At 40.9% G+C, this 16781-nt stretch overlaps 1 protein-coding gene and 1 long non-coding RNA gene across 19 annotated transcripts in view; both read right to left on the bottom strand.

The window, feature by feature from the left end:
- Positions 1 to 317: 317 nt before the first annotated feature.
- The window catches only part of usp15 (ubiquitin specific peptidase 15), a 38871-nt gene continuing 22407 nt past the window's right edge, over positions 318 to 16781 (bottom strand). For 4 of the 17 annotated variants that reach the window (XM_077209326.1, XM_077209324.1, XM_077209330.1 and 1 more), the window contains 8 exons: positions 15150 to 15238; positions 12427 to 12693; positions 12276 to 12346; positions 12084 to 12199; positions 11037 to 11186; positions 10837 to 10940; positions 1327 to 1415; positions 318 to 1217 (listed from right to left, as the gene is read on the bottom strand). In XM_077209326.1, the coding sequence (XP_077065441.1) occupies positions 1029 to 1217; positions 1327 to 1415; positions 10837 to 10940; positions 11037 to 11186; positions 12084 to 12199; positions 12276 to 12346; positions 12427 to 12693; positions 15150 to 15238 (1075 nt within the window). In that variant the 3' untranslated portion in view covers positions 318 to 1028. Of the gene's footprint in view, positions 1218 to 1326; positions 1416 to 10836; positions 10941 to 11036; positions 11187 to 12059; positions 12200 to 12275; positions 12347 to 12426; positions 12694 to 15125; positions 15239 to 16781 lie in introns of those variants that run through there. The other 13 variants (XM_077209325.1, XM_077209323.1, XM_077209327.1 and 10 more) reach the window with 7 other exon arrangements.
- LOC143718371 (uncharacterized) lies at positions 12716 to 14649 on the bottom strand. Of its 2 annotated transcripts, none has more exons than XR_013196327.1 (4): positions 14454 to 14649; positions 14094 to 14373; positions 13294 to 14053; positions 12716 to 13092 (listed from the first exon to the last, which is right to left on the bottom strand). It is a non-coding gene; the product is annotated as an uncharacterized LOC143718371 (long non-coding RNA). The 2 variants fall into 2 exon arrangements; XR_013196326.1 differs by having other exon boundaries at positions 14414 to 14649.

Consider the following 16781-nt stretch of genomic DNA (forward strand, 5'->3'; position numbering starts at 1 on the left):
TCCACTTTTGGGTGAATTATTCCTTAAACAGCATGGGAAAAACACAAGGCCATTGGTTTATTTCCTCATTCATCAATAAATTAACTGTACGAAAAATGAAACTGTACGGTTAGATGAAAGAGCCAATTGCAGGCTATTTTGGTTAGTGTTGAAACACTTTTTAAAAACATTTAAATGTCAATATAACTTTGTAATGATCTACAAGCACTGCTAATGTCTCTGTCCATTACATGTATATGAACATGTTCACAGGAAGTGCCTATGATAATGCTTGATCAACGAACATGAGTTCAGACACAAGAAAGAACTACCTGAACTAGACTTCACCCACATTTATTGAAGTCTCTATATAAATACACATGCACATGTCAAATGTAAACCAGAGTGAACTCAAGTGCACGAAATCCCCGTATCATGCAAGGACGTCGGTTCAGTTTACAAAACCCACATAGGATTCAGCATCCTGTGAACGGATCCAAGCCACATTCAATGCATATTCTGCCTTCTTACATATAAATAAATAGATTTATTAAAAGCGCACTCACAGAGTGAACTCTTATGTACAGTATAAAGCAGTCAGTCAGTCAGCCGGTTCCCACAGAGAGAGATGAGAGACTGTGTTTGCCATCGCGATCGAGTACCGAGAACACTCACCGAGACCGAAGGCGAAGCGTGGGAACCGGGAGCGAGCGCGTGCACACCTGTGTCAGGAGCTCAAACCAGTGACGCACGTGTGCGAAGCAAAGGCAACAGTCGGAGAGTGCGGTTAAGGCTGAGGTGAAAGAAACCAGGAAAACCAAACTTCCCTCTTCAAGGACGGCTTGGAGAAACTGGCAAACGAGGGATTGTACAAAAAAACCTAGGATCCCTCCGTTCATTCATTCAGAGTTATTTACAGGATAAAACAAGCGTACATGTACATCTGTCCCTCGGGGACTCATGCGAACACTAAGGGCCGGGTGGGCTACATTGGCGCGGGTCCAGCTCTTCTTCAGCTGGAGTGGGCACGGCTCCGGGTGCGCTTCGCCTCAGCTGGTGTTCAGGGACCGGGGGGGCTCCGGCTGCTCCTGCTGCTGGTTGCTGTTGAGATCCTCTTCTTCTTCCTCGGGCTCGGTGCTGTCGGTGGGCTGGTCGGGAGTCTGTCGGTCCAGGGAGAAGTAGCCCGTGCCGCGCACCGTGTCCTGCCGCTGGTAGAAGAGCACGTACGCTGCTTTGGACTGCACACACACACACAGAGAGAGAGAGAGAGAGAAGGTCACTCGTCTGACTGCACTAATGAATGCTGAAGGAACGGAGGAGAGTCAGTGACGCGCTGGAGCTGCTCACCACGATCTGGTCCTCGCTGATGGCCGACACACTGCTGTCGTCAAAGCTGTACCACTTCTGCTCGTCCCGGCTCTCAGCGTACGCAGTGTCTGACAGGCAAACCAGTTACACTCAACAGTTCAGTTTCTGCTGCCGATAATATAATGTCATCTGTGTTCAGGCACTCTACTCACACTACACTAATACTGTACTCACACTCTACTAATCACATCATACTCACATCATCTTTGTTCAGACACTCTACTAATACTGTACTACCACTCTACTAATCACATCATACACACATCATTTGTGTTCAGACACTCTACTCACACTCTACTAATACTGTACTCACACTCTACCAATCACATCATACTCTCACGTCATCTGTGTTCAGACACTCTACTCACACTCTACTAATACTGTACTCACACTCTACTAATACTGTACTCACACTCTACTAATCACATCATACTCACATCATCTGTGTTCAGACACTCTACTCACACTCTACTAATACTGTACTCACACTCTACTAATCACATCATACTCACGTCATCTGTGTTCAGACACTCTACTAATACTGTACTAACACTCTACTAATACTGTACTAACACTCTACTAATACTGTACTACCACTCTACTAATCACATCATACTCTCACGTCATCTGTGTTCAGACACTCTACTAATACTGTACTACCACTCTACTAACACTGCACTAACACTACTAATACTGCACTAACACTCTACTAATACTGCACTAACACTCTACTAATACTGCACTAACACTCTACTAACACTGCACTATTACTCTACTAATACTGCACTAACGCTCTACTAACACTCTACTAACACTGCACTATTACTCTACTAATACTGCACTAACGCTCTACTAATACTGCACTATTACTCTACTAATACTGCACTAACGCTCTACTAACACTCTACTAACACTGCACTATTACTCTACTAATACTGCACTAACGCTCTACTAATACTGCACTATTACTCTACTAATACTGCACTAACGCTCTACTAACATACACTACTAACACTCTACTAACCCTAACACTCTACTAATACTGCACTATCACTCTACTAATACTGCCCTAACACTCTACTAATACTGCACTATCACTCTACTAATACTGCCCTAACACTCTACTAATACTGCACTATCACTCTACTAATACTGCCCTAACACTCTACTAATACTGCACTATCACTCTACTAATACTGCCCTAACACTCTACTAATACTGCACTATCACTCTACTAATACAGTACTAACACTCTACTAATACAGTACTAACACTCTACTAATACTGCACTAACACTCTACTAATACAGTACTAACACTCTACTAATACTGCACTAACACTCTACTAATACAGTACTAACACTCTACTAATACTGCACTAACACTCTACTAATACTGCACTAACACTCTACTAATACTGCACTAACACTCTAATAATACTGCACTAACACTCTACTAATACTGCACTAACACTCTAATAATACTGCACTAACACTCTAATAATACTGCACTAACACTCTACTAATACTGCACTAACACTCTACTAATACTGCACTATTACTCTACTAATACTGCACTAACACTCTACTAATACTGCACTAACACTCTACTAATACTGCACTAACACTCTACTAATACTGCACTAACACTCTAATAATACTGCACTAACACTCTACTAATACTGCACTAACACTCTAATAATACTGCACTAACACTCTAATAATACTGCACTAACACTCTACTAATACTGCACTAACACTCTACTAATACTGCACTAACACTCTACTAATACTGCACTAACACTCTACTAATACTGCACTAACACTCTAATAATACTGCACTAACACTCTACTAATACTGCACTAACACTCTAATAATACTGCACTAACACTCTAATAATACTGCACTAACACTCTACTAATACTGCACTAACGCTCTACTAATACTGCACTATTACTCTACTAATACTGCACTAACGCTCTACTAACACTCTACTAACACTGCACTATTACTCTACTAATACTGCACTAACGCTCTACTAATACTGCACTATTACTCTACTAATACTGCACTAACGCTCTACTAACATACACTACTAACACTCTACTAACCCTAACACTCTACTAATACTGCACTATCACTCTACTAATACTGCCCTAACACTCTACTAATACTGCACTATCACTCTACTAATACTGCCCTAACACTCTACTAATACTGCACTATCACTCTACTAATACAGTACTAACACTCTACTAATACAGTACTAACACTCTACTAATACTGCACTAACACTCTACTAATACAGTACTAACACTCTACTAATACTGCACTAACACTCTACTAATACAGTACTAACACTCTACTAATACTGCACTAACACTCTACTAATACTGCACTAACACTCTACTAATACTGCACTAACACTCTAATAATACTGCACTAACACTCTACTAATACTGCACTAACACTCTACTAATACTGCACTAACACTCTAATAATACTGCACTAACACTCTAATAATACTGCACTAACACTCTACTAATACTGCACTAACACTCTACTAATACTGCACTAACACTCTACTAACACTGCACTAACACTCTACTAATACTGCACTAACACTCTACTAATACTGCACTATCACTCTACTAATACTGCACTTACACTCTACTAATACTGCACTAACACTCTAACACTCTACTAATACTGCACTAACACTCTAACACTACTAATACTGCACTAACACTCTAACACTCTACTAATACTGCACTAACACTCTAACACTCTACTAATACTGCACTATCACTCTACTAATACTGCACTAACACTCTACTAATACAATACTAACACTCTACTAATACTGCACTATCACTCTACTAATACTGCACTATCACTCTACTAATACTGCACTAACACTCTACTAATACTGCTCTAACACTACTATTACTGCACTATCACTCTACTAATACTGCACTAACACTCTACTAATACAGTACTAACACTCTACTAATACTGCACTAACACTCTACTAATACAGTACTAACACTCTACTAATACTGCACTATCACTCTACTAATACTGCACTAACACTCTACTAATACTGCACTATCACTCTACTAATACTGCACTAACACTCTAATAATATTACACTATCACTCTACTAATACTGCACTAACACTCTACTAATACAATACTAACACTCTACTAATACTGCTCTAACACTACTAATACTGCACTATCACTCTACTAATACTGCACTAACACTCTACTAATACAGTACTAACACTCTTTTAATACTGCACTAACACTCTACTAATACAGTACTAACACTCTACTAATACTGCACTAACACTCTACTAATACTGCACTAACACTCTAACACTCTACTAATACTGCACTATCACTCTACTAATACTGCACTAACACTCTACTAATACAGTACTAACACTCTACTAATACTGCACTAACACTCTACTAATACTGCACTATCACTCTACTAATACTGCACTAAAACTCTACTAATACTGCACTATCACTCTACTAATACTGCCCTAACACTCTACTAATACTGCACTAACACTCTACTAATACTGCACTAACACTCTACTAATACTGCACTAACACTCTACTAATACTGCACTATCACTCTACTAATACTGCACTAACACTCTACTAATACTGCACTAACACTCTACTAATGCAGTACTAACACTCTACTAATACTGCACTATCACTCTACTAATACTGCACTAACACTAACACTCTACTAATACTGCACTAACACTCTACTAATACAGTAGTAACACTCTACTAATACTGCACTAACACTCTACTAATACAGTACTAACACTCTACTAATACTGCACTAACACTCTACTAATACAGTACTAACACTCTACTAATACTGCACTAACACTCTACTAATACTGCACTAACACTCTACTAATACTGCACTAACACTCTACTAATACTGCACTAACACTCTACTAATACAGTACTAACACTCTACTAATACTGCACTATCACTCTACTAATAATGCACTATCACTCTACTAATACTGCACTAACACTCCACTAAAACTGCACTAACACTCTACTAATACAGTACTAACACTCTACTAATACTGCACTATCACTCTACTAATACTGCACTAACACTCTAACACTCTACTAATACTGCACTAACACTCTACTAACACTGCAGTAACACTCTACTAACCCTAACAGTCTACTAATACAGTACTAACACTCTACTAACACTGCAGTAACACTCTACTAATACTGCAGTAACACTCTACTAATACTGCACTATCAGTCTACTAATACTGCACTAATGGTCTACTAATACTGCACTAACAGTCTACTAATACTGCACTAACAGTCTACTAATACTGTACAGACACTCAACTAATACTGCAGTAACACTCTACTAATACTGTACAGACACTCAACTAATATTGCACTAACACTCTACTAATACAGTACTAACACTCTACTAATATTGCACTAACACTCTACTAATACAGTACTAACACTCTACTAATACTGCACTAACACTCTACTAATACAGTACTAACACTCTACTAATACTGCACTATCACTCTACTAATACTACACTAACACTCCACTAATACTGCACTAACACTCTACTAATACTGCACTAACAGTCTACTAATCCTGCACTAACAGTCTACTAATACAGTACAGACACTCAACTAATACTGCACTAACACTCTACTAATACAGTACTAATACAGTACTAACACTCTACTAATACTGCACTAACACTCTACTAATACTGTACAGACACTCAACTATTATTGCACTAACACTCTACTAATACAGTACTAACACTCTACTAATACTGCACTAACACTCTACTAATACAGTACTAACACTACTAATACTGCACTATCACTCTACTAATACTGCACTATCACTCTACTAATACTGCACTAACACTCCACTAATACTGCACTAACACTCTACTAATACTGCACTAACACTCTAATAATACTACACTAACACTCCACTAATACTGCACTAACACTCTACTAATACTGCACTAACAGTCTACTAATCCTGCACTAACAGTCTACTAATACAGTACAGACACTCAACTAATACTGCACTAACACTCTACTAATACAGTACTAACACTCTACTAATACTGCACTAACACTCTACTAATACAGTACTAACACTCTACTAATACTGCACTAACACTCTACTAATACTGCACTAACACTCTACTAATTCTGCACTATCACTCTACTAATACTGCACTAACACTCCACTAATACTGCACTAACACTCTAACACTCTACTATTACAGTACTAACACTCTACTAATACTGCACTAACACTCTACTAACACTGCAGTAACACTCTAATGACCCTAACAGTCTACTAATACAGTACTAACACTCTACTAACACTGCAGTAACACTCTACTAATACTGCAGTAACACTCTACTAGCACTATCAGTCTACTAATACTGCACTAACAGTCTACTAATACTGCACTAACAGTCTACTAATACTGCACTAACAGTCTACTAATACTGTACAGAACCTCAACTAATACTGCAGTAACACTCTACTAATACTGTACAGACACTCAACTAATATTGCACTAACACTCTACTAATACAGTACTAACACTCTACTAATACTGCACTAACACTCTACTAATACAGTACTAACACTCTACTAATACTGCACTAACAGTCTACTAATACTGCACTAACACTCTACTAATACTGCACAGACACTCAACTAATATTGCACTAACACTCTACTAATACAGTACTAACACTCTACTAATACTGCACTAACACTCTACTAATACTGCACTATCACTCTACTAATACTGCACTAACACTCTACTAATACTGCACTAACACTCTACTAATACAGTACTAACACTCTACTAATACTGCACTAACACTCTACTAATACTGTACAGACACTCAACTAATATTGCACTAACACTCTACTAATACAGTACTAACACTCTACTAATACTGCACTAACACTCTACTAATACAGTACTAACACTCTACTAATACTGCACTATCACTCTACTAATACTGCACTAACACTCTACTAATACTGCACAGACACTCAACTAATATTGCACTAACACTCTACTAATACAGTACTAACACTCTACTAATACTGCACTAACACTCTACTAATACAGTACAGACACTCAACTAATATTGCACTAACACTCTACTAATACAGTACTAACAATCTACTAATACTGCACTAACACTCTACTAATACAGTACTAACACTCTACTAATACTGCACTATCACTCTACTAATACTACACTAACACTCCACTAATACTGCACTAACACTCTACTAATACTGCACTAACAGTCTACTAATACTGCACTAACAGTCTACTAATACAGTACAGACACTCAACTAATACTGCACTAACACTCTACTAATACAGTACTAACACTCTACTAATACTGCACTAACACTCTACTAATACAGTACTAACACTCTACTAATACTGCACTAACACTTTACTAATACTGCACTATCACTCTACTAATACTGCACTAACACTCCACTAATACTGCACTAACACTCTAACACTCTACTAATACAGTACTAACACTCTACTAATACTGCACTAACACTCTACTAACACTGCAGTAACACTCTAATAACCCTAACAGTCTACTAATACAGTACTAACACTCTACTAACACTGCAGTAACACTCTACTAACACTGCAGTAACACTCTACTAATACCGCAGTAACACTCTACTAATACTGCACTAACACTCTACTAATACTGCACTAACACTCTACTAATACTGCACTATCACTCTACTAATACTGCACTAACACTCTACTAATACAGTACTAACACTCTACTAATACTGCACTAACACTCTACTAATACTGCACTATCACTCTACTAATACTGCACTAACACTCTACTAATACTGCACTAACACTCCACTAATACTGCACTAACACTCTACTAATACTGCACTAACACTCTAATACTGTACAGACACTCAACTAATACTGCAGTAACACTCTACTAATACTGTACACTCTACTAATACAGTACTAACACTCTACTAATACTGCACTAACACTACTAATACTGTACAGACACTCTACTAATACTGCACTAACACTCTACTAATACTGTACAGACACTCAACTAATACTGCAGTAACACTCAACTAATATTGCACTAACACTACTAATACTGCACTATCACTCTACTAATACTGTACTAACACTCTACTAATACTGCACTATCACTCTACTAATACTGCACTATCACTCTACTAATACAGTACTAACACTCTACTAATACTGCACTATCACTCTACTAATACTGCACTATCGCTCTACTAATACTGCACTAACGCTCTACTAATACTGCACTAACACTCTACTAATACTGCACTAACACTCTACTAATACTGCACTATCACTCTACTAATACTGCGCTAACACTCTACTAATACTGCAATAACACTCTACTAATACAGTACTAACACTCTACTAATACTGCACTAACACTCTACTAATACTGCACTATCACTCTACTAATACTGCACTAACACTCTACTAATACTGCACTAACACTCTACTAATACTGCACTAACACTCTACTAATACTGCACTATCACTCTACTAATACAGTACTAACACTCTACTAATACTGCACTAACACTCTACTAATACTGCACTATCACTCTACTAATACTGCACTAACACTCTACTAATACAGTACTAACACTCTACTAACACTGCAGTAACTAATACAGTACTAACACTCTACTAATACTGCACTATCACTCTACTAATACTGCACTAACACTCTAATACTGTACAGACACTCAACTAATACTGCAGTAACACTCTACTAATACTGTACAGACACTCTACTAATACTGAACTAACACTCTACTAATACAGTACTAACACTCTACTAATACTGCACTAACACTCTACTAACACTGCAGTAACACTCTACTAACCCTAACAGTCTACTAATACAGTACTAACACCCTACTAACACTGCAGTAACACTCTACTAACCCTAACAGTCTACTAACACTGCACTAAGACTCTACTAATACTATACTAACAGTCTACTAATACTGCACTAACAGTCTACTAATACTGCACTAACACTCTACTAACCCTCACAGTCTACTAATACTGCACTAACAGTCTACTAATACTGCACTAACAGTCTACTAATACAGTACTAACACTCTACTAATACTGCACTAACACTCTAATAATACTGCACTAACACTCTAATACTACTGCACTAACAGTCTACTAATACTGCACTAACAGTCTACTAATACTGCACTAACAGTCTACTAATACAGTACTAACACCCTACTAACACTGCAGTAACACTCTACTAACCCTAACACCCTACTAACACTGCAGTAACACTCTACTAACCCTAACAGTCTACTAACACTGCACTAACACTCTACTAATACTGCACTAACACTCTACTAATACTGCACTAACACTCTACTAACCCTAACAGTCTACTAATACTGCACTAACAGTCTACTAATACTGCACTAACAGTCTACTAATACTGCACTAACACTCTACTAACCCTAACACTCTACTAATACTGCACTAACAGTCTACTAATACTGCATTAACAATCTACTAATACTGCACTAACACATTACTAATACTGCACTAATACTCTACTAACCCTAACACTCTACTAATACTGCACTAACAGTCTACTAACACTGCCCTAACACTCTACTAACACTGCACTAACAGTCTACTAATACTGCACCAACAGTCTACTAATACTGCACTAACAGTCTACTAATACTGCACTGACACTCAACTAATATTGCACTAACACTCTACTAATAGTATACTAACACTGTACTAACCCTAACCTAACACTCTACTAATACTGCACTAACACTCTCTCAGTACACAGACCAGTATACAGTATCAGAACAGTTCCTTGCCAGTTCCTCGCCTTTTTTGCCTTTGGCTTGCTTAGTTGGGGACATTTAATTTTATATTTAACAATATTATTACAACATTATTTTCCTGTTATCTCTGTAAAGCTGCTTTGAAACGATCTGTATTGTAAAAAGCGCTGTATAAATAAAGGTGACTTAACTTGACTATTAGTAGAGTGTTAGTGCAGTATTAGTAGTGTTAGGTTAGGGTAAGTACAGTATTAGTAGTGTTAGTACAGTATTAAGTGTGCCAGTACAGTATTAGTACTCTACTAATACTGTAATAAGACTAACTAACCTACTAAGACTACTAATACTGTACCGACAATCTACTAATACTGTACTAACCTTAACCTAACAATCTACTATCACTCTACCTATACTGTACTAACCCTAACCTATCACTCTACTAATACTAATAATCTACTAGTAATAACGATGAGTGAGGGCCGGCTGGGCTCCTGATACTCACAGTGTCCTCCCCCCATGCCTCCGTAGTGGTTAGAGACGGCGATGAGGTCATAGCGGCAGGGCCCGGCGTTGGGGTTGATGAGGAACTGGGACATGTCCAGATCACTGTGGGTCAACAGAGCAAAACCATTCACACACATGACTACACACACACACACACACACACACACACACACACACACTAAGCTGTCGCTGACGTACCGCAGAGGGAAATCCACCAGCGAGTCCAGTTTGTCCCTCATGTAGCGGCTGTAGGAGAAGCGCTTTAGATGGACCACCAGCACCGGCGGCACACTCCACAGGTCCAGCTTCTTCGTGGCCTGCTGGTGCTGCTTACAGGTGGGACAGTACCTGACACACACACACACACACACACACACACACACACACACACACACACACACACACACACACACACACACACACTGAGTCACAGCTAGAGTCAGAGCACCAGAGGCACCTTCCCTCTGATCAGGTCTCTGGATCTCGCATTGAGTCTCAGATATAGGCCCGTATCATGTTCTGTCACTATGTGAAGACTCGCTATCAAACTAAATGCTCAGAAAGCATCTCAAGTGTGTGCATTAATGCTGCATTAATACTAGGGCTGTAATGATACACGTATTCGCATTGAACCGTTCAGTACGAGGCTTTCGGTTCAGTACGTGACCAGTTTTTCCTGCAAGTGCAACCTTAAGTCCACAGATCATCAACATTCACCATGGATTTACTGTGGTAACACTCACTGTAACCATGGAAGTTTGGCAGAAATAGTCAAATGCTTTCAAGTACGTCACACATCTTTTTCCAGCACTTCAAAACTCAAATATCATATTTAAATGTTATTTTTAATGTGATGACCAAAACATTATTTGTTCATACTTCAAAGATTGTGTGAAGTCTATGTAGGGTTTTATTTTTAAATTTGTTCATTCCATTTCTTACTTGAATGGAATGAAAAAATAAAGCGCTGTTTATTTCGTTTGTATATTATGGTGTGTGTATGTAATGTGTATCTTTGTTCTCATTTTTTAATAACAAACCTTATCTTCGCCACTTTGCCCTAAATCTCTGCCATTCTTTTTATTTATACTTTGTTTTTAAAATAGGGAAATTAGTTTGGCTGTACCGCTCAGTCACTTGCAAAATAGAAAAACCAACATGAAAAAGAGTCGTGATTTTCCTGAAAGATTCGTGATATGATATTTTTGCCCTATGGCCCACCCCTAGAAGAAAGCTTGGCCTCACCACGGGTCTGCGGCTCCCAGCTTCTCTTTGGTGGTGAAGAGCTCAATGCAATCCTTCAGTTTGTAGAAGCTCTTCTTCTGGGGCTTGTACTCCATACTCTCGTGCTTATCAAAGTCCTGCGGAGGAAACGGTCAAGCATCTCAAAGATCTCACCACACCAACGACTTCCGACTGGAAGCAGGAGAGATTTACCTCAGCCACCGACTCGTTGAAGTATTTCCTCTTCGTTTCTGGTTCCCAGTCCAAGGAGAGATAGCATCTATCTGCACAAAAACAAGCAAAAGAGTCAGATGATAACTTTAAATAGCAGTGATCCTGGAAACACACGTTAGGCGTCTCCCACCGCTGAGTCTGGCGTGGTCCTCATCGAAGCGGATCTGCCGTGGCTCGCCTGCCCTGATGAAGTTGGCGTCGGTCTTCCCCATGTTGTTGAACTGGAATGTGAAGAGGCGCTGCTTCTGGCCATTGGGTGTCGGGGCTTTGCAGGAGTTCTCCAGCTCGTGGTCTCCGCCGCCCAGCGAGTCCTCCGACGGGCTGCTGTTGTCGTTCTCCGAGGGAAGCTCCTGGTCCTGGCTGGACTCGTCGTCCGGCTCGTCCGTCTCCATCTCACCTACGAGACAGACGAGCCACGCGCTTCAGTGCCTCAAACCTCTAAACCCACATCCTTCCCTCGCTTCAGTACCTCAAACCTCTAAACCCTCATCCTTCCCTCGCTTCAGTGCCTCAAACCTCTAAACCCTCATCCTTCCCTCGCTTCAGTGCCTCAAACCTCTAAACCCACATCCTTCCCTCGCTTCAGTGCCTCAAACCTCTAAACCCTCATCCTTCCCTCGCTTCAGTGCCTCAAACCTCTAAACCCTCATCCTTCCCTCGCTTCAGTGCCTCAAACCTCTAAACCCTCATCCTTCCCTCGCTTCAGTGCCTCAAACCTCTAAACCCTCATCCTTCCCTCGCTTCAGTGCCTCAAACCTCTAAACCCTCATCCTTCCCTCGCTTCAGTACCTCAAACCTCTAAATCCTCATCCTTCCCTCGCTTCAGTGCCTCAGACCTTTAAACCCTCATCCTTTCCCTCGCTTCAGTGCCTCAAACCTCTAAACCCTCATCCTTCCCTCGCTTCAGTGCCTCAAACCTCTAAACCCTCATCCTTCCCTCGCTTCAGTGCCTCAAACCTCTAAACCCTCATCCTTCAATCGCTTCAGTGCCTCAAACCTCTAAACCCACATCCTTCCCTCGCTTCAGTGCCTCAAACCTCTAAACCCTCATCCTTCCCTCGCTTCAGTGCCTCAAACCTCTAAACCCTCATCCTTCCCTCGCTTCAGTGCCTCAAACCTCTAAACCCTCATCCTTCCCTCGCTTCAGTGCCTCAAACCTCTAAACCCTCATCCTTCCCTCGCTTCAGTGCCTCAAACCTCTAAACCCACATCCTTCCCTCGCTTCAGTGCCTCAAACCTCTAAACCCTCATCCTTCCCTCGCTTCAGTGCCTCAGACCTCTAAACCCTCATCCTTCCCTCGCTTCAGTGCCTCAAACCTCTAAACCCTCATCCTTCCCTCGCTTCAGTGCCTCAAACCTCTAAACCCTCATCCTTCCCTCGCTTCAGTGCCTCAAACCTCTAAACCCTCATCCTTCCCTCGCTTCAGTGCCTCAAACCTCTAAACCCTCATCCTTCCCTCGCTTCAGTGCCTCAAACCTCTAAACCTTCATCCTTCCCTCGCTTCAGTGCCTCAAACCTCTAAACCCTCATCCTTCCCTCGCTTCAGTGCCTCAAACCTCTAAACCCTCATCCTTCCCTCGCTTCAGTGCCTCAAACCTCTAAACCCTCATCCTTCAATCGCTTCAGTGCCTCAAACCTCTAAACCCACATCCTTCCCTCGCTTCAGTGCCTCAAACCTCTAAACCCTCATCCTTCCCTCGCTTCAGTACCTCAAACCTCTAAACCCTCATCCTTCCCTCGCTTCAGTGCCTCAAACCTCTAAACCCTCATCCTTCAATCGCTTCAGTGCCTCAAACCTCTAAACCCACATCCTTCCCTCGCTTCAGTGCCTCAAACCTCTAAACCCTCATCCTTCCCTCGCTTCAGTACCTCAAACCTCTAAACCCTCATCCTTCCCTCGCTTCAGTGCCTCAAACCTCTAAACCCTCATCCTTCCCTCGCTTCAGTGCCTCAAACCTCTAAACCCTCATCCTTCCCTCGCTTCAGTGCCTCAAACCTCTAAACCCTCATCCTTCCCTCGCTTCAGTGCCTCAAACCTCTAAACCCACATCCTTCCCTCGCTTCAGTACCTCAAACCTCTAAACCCTCATCCTTCAATCGCTTCAGTGCCTCAAACCTCTAAACCCTCATCCTTCCCTCGCTTCAGTGCCTCAAACCTCTAAACCCACATCCTTCCCTCGCTTCAGTACCTCAAACCTCTAAACCCTCATCCTTCCCTCGCATCAGTGCCTCAGACCTCTAAACCCTCATCCTTCCCTCGCTTCAGTGCCTCAAACCTCTAAACCCTCATCCTTCCCTCGCTTCAGTGCCTCAAACCTCTAAACCCTCATCCTTCAATCGCTTCAGTGCCTCAAACCTCTAAACCCACATCCTTCCCTATATCTATATGGAGCAAATGAGCTGTGCTGCTGGGTCCTAAAGTCAGTTCATTCAGTATACATTCAGATGCACATGTAAACAAACATTTTTAGCATTTTTAGTCTGACTTTTTAGCATTTTTAGGTTTTTTTATGTGTACTGAAGCATTCCATTAATTCCGAAGAGGGTCAAATTGAGGATTTGTTACTTTTTAAAATTTCAACCAGAAATCCATTCAAATCTTTTTTTTTTGTCTAATCGTGGTTCAAGTGTGACAAAAATCCTAGGGTCCTGGACCCTCTGATGAACATTCAATTTTTTACAAAATTCAAAAACCAATTACGGGTCAAAATGACCCGAGGGAATGATGAGGTAAACAGGTCAACATGCGGTGGCGCAGGATGCATTGTTGGTTAGTGAATGCAAACAATGACATGAGTAAGAAGAGATACGGTCAAACACATGCTTACTAGGCCACCCCTCCTCCATTATACCATTGGTGGCGTTGCCGTTGATGGAGTGATGTTTGGGCGAGAGCGTCTCCTCAGTCTCCTCGTCCTCAGTGGCCGGCTGAACGAAACGACTGAAACGAATAAACATTCCCATCAACTTAACATTAGATGAGAGGGTCTGTTTTTGATACATCTATGTGTGATTTGGGCTGATTTCCTGATAACGTTAACCCTTACCGCGCTACGAAGACTCTAAAGGTATAACTTTACTAAAGGTGTACCATTTCTAGGAGTCTTGAACATGCGGCGCTACTATACTATAAAAACTATACCTTAGGAGGTTGTTTCAGATTTACCTTGAAATCAAGTCACCTTTTATATAGCGCTTTTTTACCAATATAGATTGTTTCAAAGCACCTTTACACTGATAATAGGAAATTCAAGTAACCGAGATTGTTTTGGCTTTACAGCAGCTCTAGAAAAAAAGTATTGTCCAGCTTAAGTTAGTTTTGATTGATTCACTTCCGTTGCAAAGATCATTAGTTATTAACTTAGGGGTCGCCTACACAACACCGTTCTAACAGAAAACCCTTAATGCACTCCGGTCCACTCATTCGCACAACAAAAGGGCCTGGTGGAAATAGGTTCCAAGGTGCAAGTTTTAAAAAGCATTTTGCCAAACGTTATCATCTCCGTGTAAACTTCAAAAACGTGAAATCTGTGAAAACGGTGACGTATTAATGGTAAGATACAGCTTAAGAACAGCGTAGCAAAGGGAAGGTTTAGGGAAACATTAACGGTAAGCTACAGCTTAAGAACGGCACAGCGTAGGGAAGGTTTAGGGAAACGCGTATTAGCGATAAGGTACAGCTTAAGAATGGCGTAGCATAGGGAAGGTTTGGGGAAACACATATTAGCGATAAGGTACAGCTTAAGAACGGCGTAGCATAGGGAAGGTTTGGGGAAACACATATTAGCGATAAGGTACAGCTTAAGAACAGAGTAGCATAGGGAAGGTTTGGGGAAACGCGTATTAGCGATAAGGTACAGCTTAAGAACGGCGTAGCATAGGGAAGGTTTGGGGAAACACATATTAGCGATAAGGTACAGCTTAAGAACGGCACAGCGTAGGGAAGGTTTGGGGAAACACATATTAGCGATAAGGTACAGCTTAAGAACGGCGTAGCATAGGGAAGGTTTGGGGAAAAACATATTAGCGATAAGTTACAGCTTAAGAATGGCGTAGCGTAGGGAAGGTTTGGGGAAACACGTATTAACGATAAGGTACAGCTTAAGAACGGCGTAGCATAGGGAAGGTTTGGGGAAAAACATATTAGCGATAAGGTACAGCTTAAGAATGGCGTAGCGTAGGGAAGGTTTGGGGAAACACATATTAACGATAAGGTACAGCTTAAGAACGGCGTAGCATAGGGAAGGTTTGGGGAAAAACATATTAGCGATAAGGTACAGCTTAAGAACGGCGTAGCGCAGGGAAGGTTTGGGGAAACATATTAGCGATAAGGTACAGCTTAAGAATGGCGTAGCGTAGGGAAGGTTTGGGGAAGCACGTATTAACGATAAGGTACAGCTTAAGAACGGCGTAGCATAGGCAAGGTTTGGGGAAACACGTATTAACGATAAGGTACAGCTTAAGAACGGCGTAGCATAGGGAAG

The sequence above is a fragment of the Siphateles boraxobius genome, unplaced genomic scaffold (genome assembly GCF_051911475.1).
Source record: "Siphateles boraxobius isolate OS27281-9 unplaced genomic scaffold, OSU_SipBor_1 61, whole genome shotgun sequence".
Taxonomy (NCBI): domain Eukaryota; kingdom Metazoa; phylum Chordata; class Actinopteri; order Cypriniformes; family Leuciscidae; genus Siphateles; species Siphateles boraxobius.